A 22,495-nucleotide genomic window follows, 5' to 3' on the forward strand; every position below is an offset into this window, starting at 1 on the left:
AAAAATGCAGCATTTGAAGTAACAATAAATATGTCACAAGACATTATTTCACCAATAATTGGAGTTTTGAGGTGAGGATCATTTGACCAATATTCATAATATTACAGTTTTTTAGTTACTGCTATGAGAAGAGTTATGGCTAGGAAATAACACATTTCTGCATGTATCATTGCAGGCCTTCAAACGGGTTTTCGTGTAAAGAGTTGTACTCTGTTTAATGTAGTAGCAGTTAGTGTCATCCACAATAATTGAGACCAGTTCCTCTGAACAGTGCCTGATAAACTTTTAGTGCACTAAGGTTTACCGGAAGTATGAGAGTCACACTTAACGTACTGTATCAAAATCATGAAGCCTGGAATTCAGCTCCTTCCTGTATCACTGAAATTTCCCCATAAACTTTTCTTCGTCACTGGGGGGCATGCTATCTTCAATACTACTGCCCGTCATACTTTTCAAAGGAAAAAGTATGCAATGAGAAAAATTACATCATGGCCCCCGAGATGTTAAAGGATGAGACACAGTGTCCTCAATTTCAGAAAAAGAAAGGTCACTTTCATTTCCAATTCTGATGAAAATATGTTCTATTTCCTTATCAGACAGCATGCGTTTGTACATTTGCAAATACAATGACCCAATACAAAGCATGCAGTGATGCTGACAAACTACCACTTCTGCCATCAGTGTCACAAGTAATCCTACAAACTGCAACATCCGGCCACCCTCTGACACTAACATCGCCAAGCCCATAGTAACAAGGCCGAGGGAGCGGAAAGACTTACCTTAGGGGGAAAAAAGGACGGTGTATACCCGTGCATAGTCAACGTGCCTCCAGCAGCGCTAAGGTGTGTGTGTGTGTGTGTGTGTGTGTGTGTGTGTGTGTGTGTGTCCTTTTTTCCCCCTAAGGTAAGTCTTTCCGCTCCCGGGATTGGAATGACTCCTTACCCTCTCCCTTAAAACCCACTTCCTTTCGTCTTTCCCGCTCCTTCCCTCTTTCCTGATGAGGCAACAGTTTGTTGCGAAAGCTTGAATTTTGTGTGTATGTTTGTGTGTCTATCGACCTGCCAGCACTTTCATTCGGTAAGTCACCTCATCTTTGTTTTTATATATATTTTTTCCCACGTGGAATGTTTCCCTCTCTCTCTCTCTCTCTCTCTCTCTCTCTCTCTCTATATATATATATATATATATATATATATATATATATATATATATATATAAACACACACACCCTTAGCGCTGCTGGAGGCACGTTGACTATGCACAGGCATAAGTCACTAGCAGTAAAGGGTTCATTTCCAAATGTACGGTTGCAAACCTTTCTGTATTACGTATGCTGCAAAATGAATTTATTGACTTTAATTGGCAAGTGATTGCCCTTCATTGACTTGTAATGTAATGTAGGATGACTTTCATGAGCTGGAATGTACAACAGGCCATGTGCATTGGTGAGCCATAACATTATGAAATCCTGCTGAATAGCATGTGGGTATGTCTTTGGAATGCAATACAATAGGAATTCTACATGATATGGAGTCAACAGTTCCTTGGTACATTTCTGGAAGTACATGCCACCAGATGGCTATGCACAGGTCATCTAATTCCCGTAAATTATGGGCTGGTGGTTTGTGGGTGCAGAGTTGGCATCAAGTAGCGTGACTGATGTGTTCCATTAGGTTCTGGTCAAGCGAATTTGTTGACTTAAACCTCAGTGGGAGTTTACTGCCATGTTTCTCATACCACTTTAGCACAGTTCTGGCTTGTGACATGAACAGTTAACCTGCTGGGGAAGACATCAACTATGGGGGGATGCAAGTGATCCAGAATATTGTTCAAGTAGTCCACAGCTGTCATGATGCCTTCAGGTACTACCAAAGGTTTGAAGCCCAGATGAATTTACCCCTTGACATATTATCCCCACCACCTAAGACTGTGGAGTGGTGCATGTTTTGAGCAACTATTCACATGGGCAAGTACATCTGGGCACAACCAATGACTTGGTGCATCAAACCAGGCTCCACAGTCCTGTCTCGATTGCCCTGTGTCCACTGCTGTCATAATTGATAATATTGTTGGATCCACATGGGAACATACAGATGTAGTGTCCTGTGGTGCCCCATGTCAACAGTTGGTGCTGAACAGTGTGCTCCACTACATATTGCTGCCTATTCTGCATGTGATTTGATAACTGGAATGTGGAAGATGCCTAGTAAAGAACATACATTTGTGTTTACATGTTTTGAAATTTTATGACAAAATTTTTAGGATATGAACAGTTGGTTGAAAAACAAGATATTATTGTAGATGTCACATGATCTGATGGTAGTACCACATTAAAATGGCCCCTGCTGGAAGTTGTGTGGCCGCGTTTGTCTTGCCATGTAATTCACTTGGCTTTGCATTGTTTTGTGTACCACTGAAATGCTGAGCATCTCACTACATTTTACTTTGTATTTTGCAGAACACACACATTTTTCACACAGCTCCATCCTGTATCAGGTAACACAACTTCTCCAACCCTTCCATCAAACCAGCACAATTACATGAACTAACTGCCGTCCATCACTGATTTACAGCATTAATGAAAATGGTGCAAAAAGTAATGAAATAGTAAAGTGAGGAATGAAAGCCTTGCTGGTCTGAAGAAGTAACATTCATAACCATAATAACAGAATACAGATGACATTGCACTTTCATCTGTGGGTGATACACTGGGTGAAGAATTTGGCTGAAAGATAACCTCAAGACAGTGGGGGAGGAGAGAAATTACAGTCCCTTCCACCTCATACAAGGTGGGTCTTCCACACCAGCTGGAAAGGGCTTGATTCTTATTTCATATAGATGCGACTTGTAGGCATACTAATTAATTTTTTTCTATTTACACACCTTACAATGGAATTGACTGTAACTGGCACTTTCAGAAGAATCCAACTGGAATTTAGTAAAAGATGATATTGCAATTTTATCGGAAGTCATGTTCTTTGACTCAAATAGGGAACTACACATTGCAATGCAGGTTTTTAATCAGACACTCCAAAAGAAATACAAAATGTATGTCTGCTGTTCATCCCACAGTATTGCCCCCTATAGAAATATGAAATAGATACACAACTTTCAGAGAAACTAACTTTGAGAATGTTATGAAACTTTTGAAGGTACGTAGTCCCATTTCCTCCTTGAAAATGAACAAGCATTGTATTTTGTTTTCGATTTGTTTTGCAAAAACTGCATAAAACACTCAAAAGCTGTTGCTGAATACCGTGACACTCCCAATTCAGCAGAAACGTGATTCAAATCATATTGCCAGTTGTGACTTAGGTTTCTCCAAATCATTTTAGATTAATGTTGGAATGATATCATTGAAATGGGCAGTAATGAAAAATAATTAAATATTCTAATCTGCCATCATTTCATCAGAAAACAATGGTAAGACATTCTTTCTCTATCCAAAAGAAATTATTGATGGTTTGCACAATGGAGAAAAGTGTGTGTGTGTGTGTGTGTGTGTGTGTTTTAAAACAGTTTTTTTCTGATCAATCACATTTAAAAAGTTTTCATTCTCAATCTAAAAACAGTGTTTTGTTTAGGTTATTAAGGAGTGGTTTTTTAATCCAATTTTTTATCTCACCTACATGCACATTATCCATGTATTATTGCTTTTGACACAAGCTGAGACTTTTGGATATAAGGAAAAACAAATCAGACTGCAGTAGCTTCAAAATGAATTGCTGTTAGAGCTAGAAGAAAAACCATTAAATGTAATTTCAGGCCACTGATATTTTAAATATGCAAAGTGAAACATATGGTAGAACAAACATGCAGTTTCGAAGACTGTTTTTGAACATCTAAAGTCTTAGTGCAGCAACTATGATCATCATCACTACATATAGCAGTTCTAATTTTCATTCAAATGATCTAGTACACCCGGCTTTTCTGCTTGTACAACAAACCATGGAAATGCGGGAAAATTGCACTCCCAACTCTTTATGCTTTCAAAGGTAAAGGTCTCTCTTGATCGTCAGCTTTATGATGGGGTACCTATTTAAGTAATATGTAAATCACAAGGTTGAAACATGCTGTAGGAGGGGGGGGGGGGGGGGGGGGGGGGAAAGCCAGCTTGTCTGGGACTAACGTTGCACTGTAGTTATAGGATTGCTCAGATATGTAGAGCTGTTTTATTTTTATGCCTAGATGCTTCCAAGGACTAAATGGTATCCAACCCACCCACTCCCTCCCACCGCAATTCACTGAGGGAAGTTAACCTCCTGGTGAAGCATCTCCTAAAGTGAAAACTACACACCAATACAGATTAGATGTAAAGAAGATACTTTCAAGAATATTCTGCACTTTCCATCCAGTAGCAACATGAGGCTTTAGTTGGGTCTCAAAATCCATTAAGAGCTCATGTAACAGAAGGTGCCCAATACCTAAAGTTTGATTGTGTCTTAGCCTACCAATAACAGACAGAAGATGTGCACCAGGAACAACCTCATCTGCAAGCCGACAAAAAGCACATTGGGAGTACAGCCCAGCATCTTCTGCACATTCGCACTTGCTCTGTGTTTAATTGCTGTGGACTTCACTGCACTAGTCTGGAAGAACTCTGCACCTGCTAACCAAGATAATGTAGCTCTTAATGTGAGAGGCCATTGTCATAGGGTGTCTCGAGACCAATCCCAGTTGACCAGATCTTTCCACTCGTGGAAGTAGCACCTCCAGATGTAAGTTGACAGTTAACAATAGAGAATGAAAAAAAAAGAACCAAGAAAGAGAACCAAGGCATCCATTGTTGATAACGTACACCTATCCACCACGATTGAAATCTAGAAAACATTTCCTACGTACAACTACTCCAATTTCAAGTTCAGCAGGCAACTACACCAATTTCAAGATCAGCAGAAGCCTGCTGAACTGTGCTGTAGAGAACAAAATCTCCTGCAGGATTATGGACAGTAAAAGAAGGTACTACAGGCTGCCGTCTCCAATATAGGACCTGAAAACCCTCAACAGGTTGAGAACAGGGGCTGACAAGGTGCAAGACTAATTGGAGGAAGAGGGGTATCAGTGATGATGTGTTATGAATGTCGGGCAAGGCAGGAATCTTAACAGTTGTTTGCCCATAACAACCTGAACAAATTCTATGACATGGAAGATTTGTTTGCAATGAATAACTGTGCCACTCTGGTTGCTGAACATTAGACTCGAAGTGTGGAATACTCTGTAATTAATATTAGATTGTAGTTATCATATTTTAGTGTGCTCTGCTCTCAACAAATTTGTAAAAAAGGTGCCAACTTCCTGAAATCCAAGTAATCAGGGGTGAACTTAGCCAGCTTCAATGTGACGAGTGAAAAAGAGTTTGAGGAACATCTTATTCGACGAAACCCCTCAAGAGGTCATTCAGTGCCAGTCAGGATCATGTCAGCAGATACTCTGGGCCTTTCCATTTACTTGGTTCCTGCTGTCTGGAGGAAGTTTGTCACAAGGTGGGTATAGTGTACTTGTGCATAATTGTCTCAAAAGATTAATCCATCACTGAAATTTTGACTTTAGAGCCAGTCAGTAGTTGGAGGATCCCATCCCAGTACTGCTTGCCTCAAATTAATCTCTATACTGGTGAAAGGTGGCCAAACAAGACAGCAACTTGAAACATGAGCCACCCAACTCCTTGCTACACTCTGATCTGTGTGCCTGAAAAGTACACTACTGGCCATTAATATTGCTACACCAAGAAGTAATGCAGATGATAAACAGGTATTCACTGACAAATATATTATACTAGAACTGACATGTGATTACATTTTAACGCAATTTGGGTGCATAGATCCTGAGAAATCAGTACCCAGAACCACCACCTCTGGCCATACTAGCAGCCTTCATACACCTGGGCATTGAGTCAAACAGAGCTTGGATGGCGTGTACAGGTACAGCTGCCCATGCAGCTTCAACACGATACCACAGTTCATCAAGAGTAGTGACTGGCGTATTGTGACGAGCCAGTTGCTCGGCCACCATTGACCAGATGTTTTCAATTGGTGAGAGATCTGGAGAATGTGCTGACCAGGGCAGCAGTCGAACATTTTCTGTATCCAGAAAGGCCCGTACATGACCTGCAACATATGGTCGTGCATTATCCTGCTGAAATGTAGGGTTTCGCAGGGATCGAATGAGGGGTAGAGCCAGGGGTCGTAACACATTTGAAATGTAACATCCACTGTTCAAAGTGTCGTCAATGCGAACAAGAGGTTACCGAGACGTATAAGCAATGGCACGCCGGGTGATACGCCAGTATGGCGATGACGAATACACGCTTCCAATGTGCGTTCACCATGATTTCGCCAAACACGGATGTGACCATCATGATATTGTAAAAATAACCTGGATTTATCTGAAAAAAAAAAAAAAAAAAAAAAAGACGTTTTGCCATTCATGCACCCAGGTTCGTTGTTGAGTACACCATCGCAGGCACTCCTGTCCGTGATGCAGCGTCAAGGGTAACCACAGCCACGGTCTCCGAGCTGATAGTCCCCATCTGTTGATTCAGGTGTCGAGACGTGGCTGCACGATCCGTTACAGCTATGCGGATAAGATGCCTGTCATCTCGACTGCTAGTGATACGAGGCTGTTGGGAGCGAGCACGGCATTCCATATTACCCTCCTGAACCCACCGATTCCATATTCTGCTAACAGTCATTAGATATCGACCAACGCGAGCAGCAATGTCATGATACGATAAACTGCAATCGCGATAGGCTACAATCCGACCTTTACCAAAGTCGCAAATGTGATGGTACGCATTTCTCCTCCTTACACGAGGCATCACAACAACGTTTCACCAGGCAACGCCGGTCAACTGCTGTGTGTGTGTATGAGAAATTGGTTGGAAACTTTCCTCATGTCAACAAGTTGTAGGTGTCGCCACCGGCGCCAACCTTGTGTGAACGATTCTGAAAAGCTAATCATTTGCGTATCACAGCATCTTCTTCCTGTCGGTTAAATTTCGCGTTTGTAGCATGTCATCTTCATGGTGTAGCAATTTTAATGGCCAGTAGTGTACATTGGTATCTGGCCCATCCACACTTTTGTGATGACTATCAGACAAATCCTGCACTCATTGGCAAAGAGAACCAACACTGGTCCAAGGTCCATTACAGGTGTTCTCTTGCCAACCTCCTCTCACCACAGTGCTGAAAAATTTTACTGCTGTCTAATAGACTCTACATGTCCCCTAGACCGGGGTTTCCTGAATGGTGATCAACAGAAAGTTAGTAAGTGCTACACAGAAATCAATAGTGCCATGGTGTATTCCCTGCACAAAACTATTTTTATTTTATTATGATTTCTGTTTTATTAATTAATATTTAAAAGTGAAGTATTCACTGAATATAAAAAGGTTCTAATTTTTTTTAGATTTTATCAGCCTTAAAAATAAACAAGGTGTTTCATCAAAATACCAGGATTCTCAAATAGTTCCATCTAAGGATTTTTTTTTTTTTTTTTTTTTTTTTTTTTTTTTTTTTTTTTTTTTTTGAGGGGGGGGCAGCTGCATTAGATTGTCAATAAAATTGTGCAACAGTATCGATGATCTGTTGGTAATATTGAATGTTGTGAAATATATTAATGGATCTACTAAAATTAAATTTTTATTGAGCCAGTTGCTTGGATTCTATAGGCTGTGGCTAATATTGAGCTGATAAAGATGAACAGTTACGTAAGCTAAACAATCTATTTTGCGTGATTGTTTTCTGGAGAAGTGGAAATGCATTTTAAATCAGCAGAATGTACATTCATTTGACAATTATTGGAAATATGTATGGGCGTGCCAGCCTTATGGCGTGTTAAATGAAGAGTGTATAGTGATCACAAAAAGAAAATGGAGCAATATTGTCAACTGATCTGTAGGGAATGTATTTAGATTGAATTCCATATGAATTGTTAATTTAAGAAATGTGTTGTAACACACTGTTGTGTTCAAAACAATCTTTGGACTGACGACTGCTTTTTATACAGGGTGTAATGGGTGTAAGTGCAGATGTTTCTAACGGTCGCTGAGGATGGTGTAACTGAACAACATTACATCAGTATTTACATCATTTTCTTCCAGACGAAGTTTTAAAGTCATAACAACTCTAATCTTTTTAGATTGGTTAGTATCTCCAAGTACATGTAGCAAGAGTAACCCATTAACACTTTCGCTGTGGCTGACACTTATAAGCATCACGAGAAGCCATGAGCCAGTGCGGCTTACGCTTATAAGCGTCCGCGCTCGCTGTCCGATTACTCAGTCTAGTTGCAGTGTCTAAGGTAGCATCAAAGCGTGTAAACTTTCATTTTGTGTGGGTGGTTATCGAATGTATATTGTTCATAATGGCGGCTAACGAGCCGACACCTGGACCTTCCAATGTGAAAAGGAGCAGGAAAAGTGTTAAATTGACAGAGGAATAGTTACTTAGTGTACTAGATGACAGTGATTTTTTGCGCAGTGAGGACGAGGCATACCACAGAGATTGTCATTTAGAGGCTGCAGAAGAATTGCAGAGTGATGATAGCGTGGAAGCACAGCTTTCGAATCTGTTTCATGACAGTTCAGAATCTGACGATACGGATCACTATGATTGTGTGGAAATCGACGACGAAAAAGAGCCCGACCTGTCACACGGAGATAATCCAGGTGAGTCCTGGCATAAAGAACCACATAATATGAAGTATCACCCATTTACAAAGGAAGAAGTTTTGTAAATTCATCCCACTGGCAATTCTCCTACGGATTTCTTCAGATTATTGGTAACAGACAAATTATTGCAACTTGTAGTTGACGAAACGAATGATAAGTCAACATACTGCGTAGCGAAAATACAAAACCTCTAAGTATAGACGAATTACTAGTTTTCCTGGGTGTTTCGTTACATATGGGTAACGTTAAGTATCTGCGATTACAAGACTACTGGAAAAAAGAACCGCTGTTTGAGAATAGAGGAATAGCGATGAGTATAAGCAGAGACCAGTATTTGATCATATTATGCACTCTGCATTTTGCAAAAAATCCACTTGCAGGAAACCCGAAACCTGACGATCGTTTACATAACGTACGACCAAGAGATTTATGAATAGATGAATCAATGATTCTTTGGAGGGGAAGATTGTCATCCAGACAATACATAAAAAATCAAATGTTATAAATATGGCATTAAGATGTGCATGCTCAACAATCCAGACGGTTTCATGAATATGTGCGCTGTGTGCATGGGAAGTAGTGGAGACATGGTGGGAAAAGGTAACGCTGAAAAGGTCGTTTTGCATTTGATGGCAGAAAAGCTGCATGTTGGTCATCACATTTACTTGGACAATTATTGTAACAGTTTTCATTTACCTACAACTCTGTTGAACCTAAAAACACTTTCCACAGGTACTCTGAAATGAAATAGGAAATATACCCCCGAAGACGTTGTATCGGCAAAACTTGGGAGAGGAGAGACAATTGCGCGGTATTCTAATGGAGTTATGATTGGAAAAATGGAAGGATCGACAAGAGGTTTCCCACATTTCCACAGAGCATCTAAATGTTATGGAGAAGTAACAAATGCATGCCAGCAGATAGTTATGAAACCTTCGCCTATTATTAGGTACAATGCGTGTATGTCTGGGACTGATAAACAAGAACAGATGTTATTGTATTATTTATGTGATCGAAAGACTATCTGCTGGCCGAAAAAACTGTTCTTTCATGTCATTGACATGCTAGTTTTCAATTCTCTATATCTGTACAACAAATAAATAGTCAGGAAATAAAATGACGTTGTACAATTACAGAATGAACATTATAAAGACCTTGTTTCAACCAATGGACGTTCCACGAAATGTAAGCAAGAAACAGAACAGACACACGTTGTGCAAAAACGGGGAGCTACTGCAGGGGAGAAGCAAGTTATGAGGAAGCAGTGTAAGAAGTGCGTGGAACAAGGCAAGCGCACTGATACACCACACGAGTGTAGAACTGGCCCAGACAAACCTGGATACTGCTTGAGCTGCTGTATAATTTACCATAAGTAACAAAAACGCGATAATATCGAGGAAATTCCGATTATCAAAGACAACTTCTTTTATTTATTTTGATATTGCATGTTTTCTTTTTATGACGTGAAATGTTAGAACTTTTTTTCACGAGTACTCAGAAAATGAGGTTTTCTTTTGTGTTAAGTCGACTTTTTTCTTATTGCGTTGTAAAGAGTTACTTCAGTTTTATGCGAAAGAAATTGTTGCGCACAAATTTGTTTTAATAGCACCGCAATTGAAGTGATGGGGGACCAGTAGAGAAGCCTCCATGTAGGGTGTGTTTCGCTTACAAATTTCTACACATCCGGGCATCCCCTGGGCATCTATGACAAATGTAGACGGCTAGTTCTCTCATACCAGGAGCAAACATGCTACTAAACTGACGACCTCTATCAGAGTCAATCTTAAAAATGAGCATTTGAAGTAAATATAATTTCAAATGAATCCAGTTTCCTTTTTCCTTTTTAATAAGTTGCGTTTTGGAATACAAATTTTTCATGAATGCAGTGGATTTGTTGCTTGTTTGAATTGTATTTTTTGTTACATTATCAACAAATCACGAACATTTGAATGACGCCTGTGACCCCTATAGGTGTCAGACAGCAAACAGACTTTAAAACATGACCACAATACAGTCGAAGCTTATTTAAAGTAATGCATCTAAGGCATAGTCATTAAGTCAGTATAGAACATGATCCTACAGCTCTTACAAGGTCTTGATGTCAGCCTGTAGCTCAGGTGTGCTTAGGAGCGTCTGCTCTGAGCAGTTACCTGCCGTTTCAGAGTGTTACCAGCCCGCATTCGCACATTGCCGGGCCGCACTGGTGAGTTGCGCACCTGCAGCGAAAGTGTTAATGCTTATTTTTCTCAGGGCAGCAGAACAGGTGTTTAAGAGCAGGCACAAAAAAATGAGTGTATACTGACAGGCACAGTCCACTCAGTGGGGCAGTTACAGCAGTGCAGAAAGTATCAGGTCATAACATTTGTGATGTGTTTGTTGGAAGACTGTTCGACAGAGAGAACAATCAACACACTTGTGTGTACATATTTAGATACCACATAAAAATATCTGCACTTATACCCGTTACACCTTGTATGTAATACACTGAGTGGAATTCTGCTTAAATACCTGGTTGACATAATATTCTCATTTTTAGTTAAGTACTCTTTTGTAACTTCTGTTCACTCTCTTACGTACGTACCGTTGGAGATGAGGACTTTTAACATAGTAATCAAACATACATTGACACTTCATGGTGAGATTTTTTCCAAAAGATTAGAGTACTTCGTCTTTTACAAAGATATTAGAACATAATGTACCACTAAAATTGAGTTGATTTTTTTGTGCTTGTTTGCTGTGACTTTACTTGAGATTGGCACACATGCAAAAATTGCAGCTGTGAAGTATGTCTAATAACATTTGAGGCATAACATGTTTTATAAAATATAATCTGATGTTAAAAGTTGTGTTGGATGTTGCTACTGCATCGTTCTCGTAGCGTAATACACTCCCACGTTTTGGCCTTCTTCCAGACACTGTTCACAGAGTCCAATTTATAGTAACTTAAGGAGTGTGTTTCCCCTATTTTATTGTCAAATGTGGACAATGCACATTGAATGGCATTGCCATGATTAGTGGAAGCATTCAAATGTGTACCACTGGCTTGAAAGCAATATGCAAGTGACACTGTATGTGCTGTGAAGAGACTATTGGCATATACCGAGGGCAGACTTACATGCCACCAGTAGTTTAAAGCATTGCAACAGAATTGTCCAGAAGTTTTCTAGGATTTTGTGCGATGACCTTGTAAACAACAGATCACAGGATGATACATTGTTCCACTAACCTACTATAAACTCATAGGAGAAGGGGAAATTCTGTATATTAATTATGGTATTAAATGGTTGCTCTTAAGTCATTACAATATCACTTTTTTGCCAGAATTATGGTAAAGTTTTACACCAGTGGTCCCAACAAATCATTTTTTAATTAAGAAATTTCTATAGGGCTTGTGCATACTCTTCTTGAGTGTCAGTATGAACGCTTCAGTCTATAGCTCAAAATCCTAAATGATATTGTGAAGGAGAATTGAAGTACATACATTATATAATTATTTCCAGAAAACCAGTTTATTCGTCTCCAGTAAACAATTTACTGCACCATTGTAACAATTAAGCCAAAACCTTTTTTTAACATTCAAAATAACTTTCTAATGTTAAGCACATAAGGGACAATGTTTACACAAACTGAACTGATTCCTGAAGGAAACACAGCTGGAAACTTACTTATAAAAATCTGGAAATATGTAAAATACTAAAAGATTTTTTGTCTTTTAACAATATGTATAAAATTGATGTTTTCTGCAAGTGTTTACCACATAAAAGGCATGCAGTTTTAATGTTACAAATCAATTGTTCTCTACTATACAACTATTTTACGTAAATCTGACAGTCATCCATTGCAGTGCTAATTGTGAACACAAGTCATACCAATGGAACTGTATTGGATCCATTTTCATAATATTTAAACAATTCAAAATTATGACCAATGATCACTTACATATTTCAAATGTCAGCAATGTTAATACTGAAAATTTGTAGGAAAAACAATATTGCTCCACAAATATAAGTTATTTTCATCAATTCATCATAGATTTATCTCTGTTGTGAGGTGAATACAGCAGTATCTCTTACAGAAATTCTTCATTAACATACCTGGTTAAACAAACAGCACATGATTCTGGACCAGTTTCAGGGTATTTTATATCACTTACCAGCTAACACAAAAGGAATCTAGCAGAAAGAACTGCTGTCAAGTTATGAAAGCATGCTAGCTGTGATGCCTGCCAAAAGTTATTACAAACTTGTGACATTAAAATTTACATAGTATGAAACTGGTTTTAATTATTCATTCATGAAACCCATTTACAGTAAAAATAATCATCCTAAAGCACCAGCAGCACAGTGAATATAATGGTGCAATTAACTGGTTTGCTGGTGTAATTTTCTGCCTATTGCACACAGCATGTATTCCTATGACCATTCCTCAGCTTTAGACGAGACTTGGGACGGTACTTCTCTAAGTAAGCCAGCTGTTTGGCATTTATAGCTCCACGACGTTTCCTGTGAAAAGAGAATTTACAAATATTTGTTGATAAGACTGGCAGATGTCAAATGGAATCATAAGGTAAGAGTGTTTTGGTATCTGACAAAAAACGCTTCAATTTACAACTCACACTTGAGACTAAGCAACAAATCTGCCCTCTATAAATTAGTTTTAAATTTCTCAGCACATAAATTATATTCAAAGATGATAAATTTCAAATCAAGTGTTTTGTAAATTGTAATGAATGTGTGCTCATGTTTGGAACATTTCGTATTTCTACACAAATTTGTGATAGGCCATTTCTACGCACTACAAACCCTTGCCACAGATGTTGTCAAATACCAACAGACCAGAAGCTGATTCACTCCATTGAGGGAGAACGAAGGAAAATCTTAATATAACCAACAGATAAGAAGAAAGGATCTCTCATTTTTGTATCAAAAAATTTACTTAAGGCAAATTTCTAGTATGGACAGTAACAATGTATACCTTCAACTTTTGGATAAAGCAAGTTCCCTTGCATGTGTAAGCGAGAGCCTACTTTGTGTAGGCATAAAGGGGCCAGGCGAAAGTTAAAAGGCTTTTGTCTGGCAATATCCGTGAACTCTGCTTTAAATCTTTGTTGTTGTGAATTAACGACTTAGCACACATGAATATCCATCACATCAAATTTGATCTCACTCTTTCTGCAGCTAACACGACCATAAAACCATTGGCGTTATTGATTACATTCAAGGCATTTTGAGGGAAAGAAATTTTGTAATCTTTTATATGTTTCGTGCTTAGTCTTCTTAATTTCCTTAAAAAAATTCAGCCTTCATGTTAAAGTATACGTAGCTGAATTTCCACATGGATGCTGATGAAATTGTACACAAGCATCTGATCACATGTTCTTAAGATTCCAATGTTGTTGCAAAAATTGGCAGCTTTTGTGACTGTTCAGACATGTAAAATTTTGTACTTCTCAAAATACAGAAATCCATTCCTTTTATTGACAAATGAAATAATCAAATAAGCTCACTCTTAGGTAAAGCAATTGGCAGACTTCAGGTCAGTCTACAAGGGAGACTATTTACAAATCACTTGTTTGACTCACGTTAAGAATATTGCTCTAATGTGTGGGATCCATACAAAACAGGACTAATGAGATGACATTCAGCTTCTACAAAGAGGGAGGCACAAATCACAAATTTGACTCACAACTGAACTACATGGAAATTTTTAAACATCTGAAGTGGTATACGCTTTAAGCAGACAGCAACAATTTCGCAAACCTGTATTAAGTGAAAAATCCAGAAATGCACTTCATTCCCCTCTATGTATTGATACAAAAGGGACCATGAAGATAAGATTAGTCTGACTACAAGGTATTTTAGCAGTCATTCTTCCAGCACTCCATATGCAATTGAAATGGGAAAAACCCTTAACCTGTGGTCCTATCATAGTAGGTACCCTCTGCCATTGACTTTGTACACCAAAGTACATATGTAGATCCATATATCCACTAGGACAACAACAACAACAACAACAACAACAACAACAACAACAACAACTACTACTACTACTACTACTACTACTACTACTTTAGATACAAGTTAACGAAACAGTGTCATTTTCTGTTTACTTCACATACGATGGATGTAAAGAATCCAGAAAGCTATAATACATAGTGATTCTTTGCCTAGCTAGAAACTTCTCACGGATTCTGGAGATGTTTGCAACAACCTGTTCAGCATACTATATCTGTCTTTACCTTCCAGTTACAATTATTGTACTGCACCTCAAAACCATGTGTTAGGAAAGCTATCTTTCATGCAACCTGTGAAGTATCGTCCCGGAGATGATAGTGTCCATTACCTGTGCTGTACGAGTTGTTTTTATCCCCAACTAACATTTAGTAATGTTTAGAGTGACTAGCTAAAGCTGAGAATAAACTTTTCTGAAATTAACATCGGGAACAAAATTTTTCACAAGAAGGTGAAGCAAGCTGCCAATATAATTATGAACAAAACCATATTTAAAATGTCAGACATTAGGTTAATTTTTGAGTGAACAAGAAAACAATGGATATAATTCCGGTTTTGCACGTTATAAATAAGAGAGCTTCAGTAATCCGGTTTCAGCAAACTCTAATAATTAAGCTCACGAGCAAGCTGACAATCTGAGTTCCACCACATGGGGAAGATTATAGTGAAACTTCCTGGCAGATTAAAACTGTGTGCCCGACCGAGACTCGAACTCGGGACCTTTGCCTTTCGCGGGCAAGGTTCGCAGGAGAGCTTCTGTAAAGTTTGGAAGGTGGGAGACAAGATACTGGCAGTAGTAAAGCTGTGATTACCGGGCGTGAGTCGTGCTTCGGTAGCTCAGTTGGTAGAGCACTTGCCCGCGAAAGGCAAAGGTCCCGAGTTCAAGTCTCGGTCGGGCACACAGTTTTAATCTGCCAAGAAGTTTCATATCAGCCCGCACTCCGCTGCAGAGTGAAAATCTCATTCTGGAAGATTATAGTGGTTTACAAACTTTTACTCTGGGCAGATGCAGAATGAATAACTTTATAGTCATGGATATAATAGAGGGAAACATTCCACGTGGGAAAAATATATCTAAAACAAAGATGATGGGAATTGTGTGTATGTGTTTGTGTGTATCGACCTGCCAGCACTTTCGTTTGGTAAGTCACATCATCTCAGATATATAACTTCATAGTCAACCACACATACCCCAGAACATATCCTGTCATTGACATAAATGACAGGATTTCAATTAAATTTTGTGAAACTTGTTTCATATGAATTACTTAATTTTGTGTTAGAATACTGAACTACATAGCTATGACTATTGCAAATATGCCTGCTCATATTCCAATCTGTGCAGACTTTTACTTGCAAAGTAATTATCACTGCAAATTTCCACGTCCCTGCAGACCTCTAACAAAATGTCACCTTTTAGTGATCTTTTCCCCAGTGCCTTAGTATGGTCCATCAGGAGACTTAAGAAAATTTTATATATTCTTGCTCTGATAATATTTGGTCTCTTAATGTAACTAACATCTGCTAATCATTTTTTTTAATTAGCAAGCAGGTAAGCATTGTTAGCTTTGGGCAATCACTGTATAAATCATACAGACATTCAACGCATAACATGAAGATCAGAGGGAATTTACTTTCTTCACAAAAAAATCACTTTACTACACTGAACGTCTTAGATTTCCCTTTAACACTGTAATTATGATGACCATCTTAGTTCCAGCAATGCAATAAAGGCAAACATATGACAGTGTATATTCTTATGTCTAATATTAGGATGTCAACTTACTGCCTTATGAAGTCGACGGCATCCTCATATTTCATGCCAAGTTCCATTAAAGCCAGCGCAACCAAAACAGGTGCTCGCCCAAGTCCCGCAACACAATGTACTGCCACACAACCATCTGGATTTTCCTTGAACCTCTTCTTTAGCAGTTCAAACCATTCTTCCACAATCTGAAAGAGATGATAGCATTAGCAATGTTACTGTACTTCTCATTGCGCACCTTTCATTTCAATAGACTGTAATTACTTCTTAACTGCTGTAGGAAAGATTAAGTGTATACTGTGCAAAGTGCTGGTAATATACTGATGGTAATGAATACAAGGCCCTATTTTCAAAGCATCAAGTCTCTTCCTTCAGAGAAGAATGGAGAATATCACAAAACACTTTGTCCTTTCTAATTATTAATTTACAATCTTTACTTGCCATATAGTTAGAACCTCTTTCCAATTCTGAAGGAAATTCAGATCCAGCTATCTTTGAACTTCGTTTCTTCCTGCATTGTCACACTGACACCCTTACTTTACATCTTCGGTATATAGGTAATTGCTAATGACTCTTAGCCGACTCCATTATTATAGCAAGATATTAACAGAATTCTAAATCATTTGAATTCTTCAGTACTTTCCTCATGTAATCTTATGTTCAGCATGACCTCATACTGCTCCATACCTCACAAAAAGACAACTATGTAATTGTTTACTTCATGCTTTTAAAATTCACAAAACTGTCATGTAAAATTTACACAAACATCAACTGTATAATTTCTAAATGATTAACTAAGCCAGTGGCATTTTTTAGTCCAGTCAGTGAAGACCAAATGAGGTTGTATGTGGTAAATAAGTCATGCAGTTGCAAAATCACACCCAGAGAACTATGGGATCTGTCCAAAGCATTTGGCAGCAGCATAGATCACAAAATTCTACTTATGAAGGCTGAGCACTATTGCTTATATGGTACATATGGATGTGGCTCGAATCTTATCTAGGTGGCAGAAGGTAGTACTGAATAATTCTGCAGTGGCACCTGCCTGTTCTGACGGAGGCACAGTGAAATGTGGAGTACCACAGGGCTCGAGATGCTCGGTCCCTTACTTTTCTTAATCTTTATCAGTGATCTGCTATGGTCTATGACACACAAATCACATTTCACCCTATTTGCAGAAAACCATCTAGAGAACTCTGCAGCCCCTATATTCAAAGATGATGTATATTGGTCTGTTCCTCAAAGTTAACAAGACTTAATTCACTGAACTTCAAACTTAAAAATACTGAAGTGAACTGTGGTTACAAAGAAATTCTGAGAGTTGAGTCTTCAGAATTCTTGGGAGTAACAACACAAACTCATCAGTTCACATCAACCCATGCAGATAGCCAAATTCGGCAGCATTTGCCATTCACTCAATTTCACCTGCCTGTGGCTTGGAAACAATAAAAGCTGCATACTTTGAATATTTTCACTGAGTTATGACATATGGCATCGCATTCTGGGGAAACCAGTCACAAGCAAATAATGTCTGTTGCACGGAAGGAGGTCATCAGAATTGTGGGTGAAGTGCACCCTAGATGTTCCTGTAGAAATTTATTCAAACAAGTGGGAACCCTTACCATGCCATGCCAGTACATCCTTTCACTAATGTGCTTTGTGAACAATTATCATACAATTTTCCTAACAGTGAGTATTATTATGATGATGATGAAAGTAGTAAACATGATCTTACCAAAGACATGAAAAATTGCAGCATAAAAGTACACTATAAACTTCCAGTACATACGTATGTACGTTCGTGCGCACCTCACACACACCTGACTGCAGCCTGTAGTGTGGCTTCAGCTGCCACAGACCGCAGTTGCGTGTGTGAGTTGCACTTGCTTGTGCCTGTGTGTATTTTTGATAAATGTTTTGTTGGCCGAAACCTTATTTGTGACCATCTTTTTGTTGTGCCTATCTGCGACTGAACGTCCCCGCTAAAACACACAACCAATGTGAGTACTATCTTCATGGCATTTTACGTTTTGGAACTCAACACCATTCTTCAGTCAACACATGCAGGGGGAATATATCAGCACCTGCTCCAGTTTCCATTGGTTGGATTCAGAAAAAATCTTGTATTGGTCATGATTGCAATTTATTATTTCTAAGGATTACTAGTTTCGGTTTAAGTTGTTAGCCATCTTCAGCTTATTATGTACCCAGAAAATTGCACATAAAGAAAAATAGTATGGCACAAATTGCCGATACTATCATTCGACGAAGCAAATAAACACAGCAGTACCATTTTTTGTGTCTGCAATTACAAACTGATAGGACACATTGTCACCAGTTTTGTGCAAGATGTTTAGCTTAATCTTACAGTACAGGTCAATGAACCACTGAAACATTTAAGTGAAAATAAAAAAAATACATTTACATCGTGAACAAGTACGAGTATTACAACGCATATCAAAAGGAAAGTTTGAACTACATAATTCATACCCAAGACTAAGAGATTGTGACGTAATGTTACACAGTGGATGTGACAATCTCGACATGTGCAGAATAAGATCATCACTATGTTTCTCTAGAGATATTGCATCAGGAAACAATGTATAATTTTCACTGAGTTATATGAAGATGTCATACCCTCTGTGCTAGTACTGTATTACATGGATTCCACACATGAAGCATGAACAACACAGTTTATATAATGAGTTACTGTGACCTGTAGCATCTAACAACAAGGAAAGTTCCTGTATCATAACAGGCAAGACACTTTATGTTATGCATCAGGGTTTAGAAGCAAGCAATGTTTTAGCAGGAGACACTACTGGTATGTTCATTGAATCAGAAAAACTATGAACTGCAGCAATATGAATAAAAATTATTTTGATAGTACCAGATATGAGAACTTCATACATTTAAAAGTCAGTTTCCTAATTGCCACACAGTGACAAATGTATTTTAAAGTGCCAATAACACCACTTCTATAATATCTACAATAGTGTGTAACAGAATTTATGTAAGCAAAAATATTCACGTATAGAAAAATACGTAATCGTATGAAAGTGTAAAATAAACATGAACCTCCCAGTAACTTGTCCCACAGTAAGAAGATGCCACAAGAAGTTCAGAAGTGTGTGTTTTCTGCATCACCATTGTTAGCAACAGTGGCCAATGATAAACTTTTTGCAGGAAATGACACGCCTACACAGCCGTTATACAACAACATAGAAACATAAACTTAAAAAATGTTTTAATCACATTGTCTAGGTACTTGTTATAGATATGCATAAAAAATCTAAAGAATACTATGTGGAAGCAATGCACTTACAGATGATAAGTCTTAAGCAGCTTGTGTAAAATCTGATTCTAGGATACAAAACCGGTTGTTAATTAATAAAGGAAAGATACACAAATCCTAGTGAACAACTATGAAAAATGGTATGAACACAATGTTTCATTGAGCTCTACAGTAAGTTTTGAATGTTGAGCTCCACAAGGTTCCCTTTCTGTGCAGTAACCATGGAGTATAAAATTATAAAGAATGAAGTGACCAGTCGCAGAAACATAACTCATTTATCTTGTTGCAAATCAATTTCAACTGATATCAGTCATCATTGGTCCATTTTTCTAACTGACACATGCCGTAAAGTAGAAGTACTACTGCCCTTGGCAGATTTCTATCGTGTTAGAAATATGATAAGGACAGTACTTCTACTTATGGCATGTATCGGTTAGAAAAATGCACCGATTATGAGATATCAGTCGAAATCTATTTGCAACAAGATAAATAGGTTATGTTTCTGCATCTGGTTGCTACATTCTTTGTAATTTTGTAACTCTACAATAAGATCAAGCTATGCATCTTGCACAAAATTTATGGCTGTGTCCTATAGGTTGGTGATTGTACACAGATTTATTTATTTATTTATTTTTACATCTTGTGGTGCGTATTTTTAAATTATGGAACTATTCACTGAACCCTCTGCCAGGCACTTCAGTGTGAATAGCAGAGTAATCTCATGGCATTTTGCACCATACGATTCTTACTTATATGCAATTTTGTGTACAACTGCAGATCTGAAGATGGCCAATAACTTAAGCAATAAATATAATAAATTATGATCTCTGACAAAGGGTCATCTGTGAATCCAATAAAAGTAGACAGTTACAGCTCACTTGTCTCCGATTTGAGCATTTCAAGTGACAACCGGCTCCAGTTTTCATTGGTTCTTATGCAATGAACATTTGTGATCTATATCAGTGACAAAAATAATGATTCCTGGCAAACAAGAAATGAGATTCATTTCAAGGTTGTTATGTAGTCTGACTTTTTTTTCTGTTCCTTTGATAAAAATCAGTAGCAATAGAAACAAACTAGCTTATTCTGTACTTTAGAAGAATGCTTTTATACTGGAGCTATTAACATACCTGTATTGGGGGTGGAGTTCCATCATCAAATTCCAGGTCAGTTACATTGATTCCTTCATTCTGCAACTCTTCAATTTTGTAACTTGGTTCACAAACCCTCACAACATCTTTTACATTGTGTTTTTTCAGCTCCTGCAACATGTTTTTCAATTAAAACATCAGAATCAGTTCTAACTTGCAAACAGTACACCTGCTTCTCTGACACAGAGGGCAGGGGTTCATTAACAATACATTCAGGACACAATTCTTTTATGCTGCGAATAGAAACACCTAAAACAGAAAATAATACTCCTAGCTGTTTTAACTACAAATGGTTCCTTCAGTGAGGAAAAAGGATTTGTTGGGAAGGTTCGGAAAATGGGAAGGGTCTGGTGGAGGGAATGTCAAGTGTGTCAGACAGTTAAGGGGTTAGGCCCCATCTGTTGAGATGTTGATAGCTTCAGCGGGGCGAAGGGGGGAAGGGGGGAAGAAGCTATCAACATCTCACAACGGATGGGGGCCCCAACCCTTCCCTCATCCTCACAATAGACAAGTCCTGGAGTCCCCTTTCTAACCTTCCCTACTTCCTCCATGAGTAAGAAACTTTTAGTTGCTGAAGTTAATAGGGATGTTACTTTATATTTCAAGAGTGTCAGCAGAAATAGGACCTGTATGTCCTAAAGATGAGTGAAAGGCACACTTTTGCTTTTATTTTAAACAGATTTGTGCAGTGTGTTTTTATAGTTAGGTAACATTTGTATTAATGTATGTAAAATTCAAGGAGGCATATTTAGTATTTCTATGAACTGCAAAAAAGGGCAGAGTATTTACTGACCAGAAATCCCCTACGTACATTCTATACCTTTATATTAACAAATAATGAAACCCAAAGTAAATCTTCATAAATGGTAATAAACAATATAACTGCAGTTAATTCCTTAATGTGTTCTTATATAAATCACGCACAAAAATGAAGGTTAACATTCATCATCATGGTAGTAACAGGATTTCCTTATGGTTGGTAACAATGCACCATATTTATTTACCAAAATATGGTTTTCACTTATGATGCACTGTAATTTTCTGAGTTTTTGTCTTATACACTGTTACACAAAGTCACTTTTTAGTTCTCTCTTGTAAAAGAGATTTCTATAATTCACGCAGCGAAAAGGGAATGTAGACTCCCTTGATAACAGAGTTGTAACATAGCTCAAGTATCAGATAACGTGAGGCAAACATTGGAAGTGCCTCAATGGTTGGTTGGTTAGTTGGTTTGAGGGACTGAAACAGTGGCATCTTAAGTCCTTTGATGAAGGGTTTGTTCACCTGGAGGCAATAACTTCCACCAGGAGTATGACCAAATGAACAAAGTATGACACAGTGCAAAACACATGGAACTAAAGGCAATCCTGACCCAGAGGTGAAAAACAATTTACAGAGAAATAAAAGTATATGGATTGGATTAGTATGTAGGTTAGAGCAGACAAGTATACTCCCAGGGCTCAGCAGTGCCAAGAGAAACCCCTTCCACATCCAACCCCCACTAACATGATTAAGGGTGAATACAACTACAGAGTAAAGAATGCTTTCTAGCCAAGAGATCCACAACAATAAAAGGGGAAGGCTAAAAATCTAAATGACCTC

General features: G+C 38.2%; 1 protein-coding gene across 4 annotated transcripts in view; it reads right to left on the reverse strand.

Moving 5' to 3' along the window:
- Positions 1-12,928: 12,928 nt before the first annotated feature.
- Positions 12,929-22,495, reverse strand: part of LOC126456805 (PRL-1 phosphatase) — a 607,421-nt gene continuing 597,854 nt past the window's right edge. For all 4 annotated transcript variants that reach the window (XM_050092596.1, XM_050092597.1, XM_050092595.1 and 1 more), the window contains 3 exons: positions 20,873-21,004; positions 16,469-16,635; positions 12,929-13,173 (listed from right to left, as the gene is read on the reverse strand). In XM_050092596.1, the coding sequence (XP_049948553.1) occupies positions 13,062-13,173; positions 16,469-16,635; positions 20,873-21,004 (411 nt within the window). In that variant the 3' untranslated portion in view covers positions 12,929-13,061. The remainder of the gene's footprint in view (positions 13,174-16,468; positions 16,636-20,872; positions 21,005-22,495) is intronic.

This window comes from Schistocerca serialis, chromosome 2 (genome assembly GCF_023864345.2).
Source record: "Schistocerca serialis cubense isolate TAMUIC-IGC-003099 chromosome 2, iqSchSeri2.2, whole genome shotgun sequence".
NCBI lineage: Eukaryota > Metazoa > Arthropoda > Insecta > Orthoptera > Acrididae > Schistocerca > Schistocerca serialis.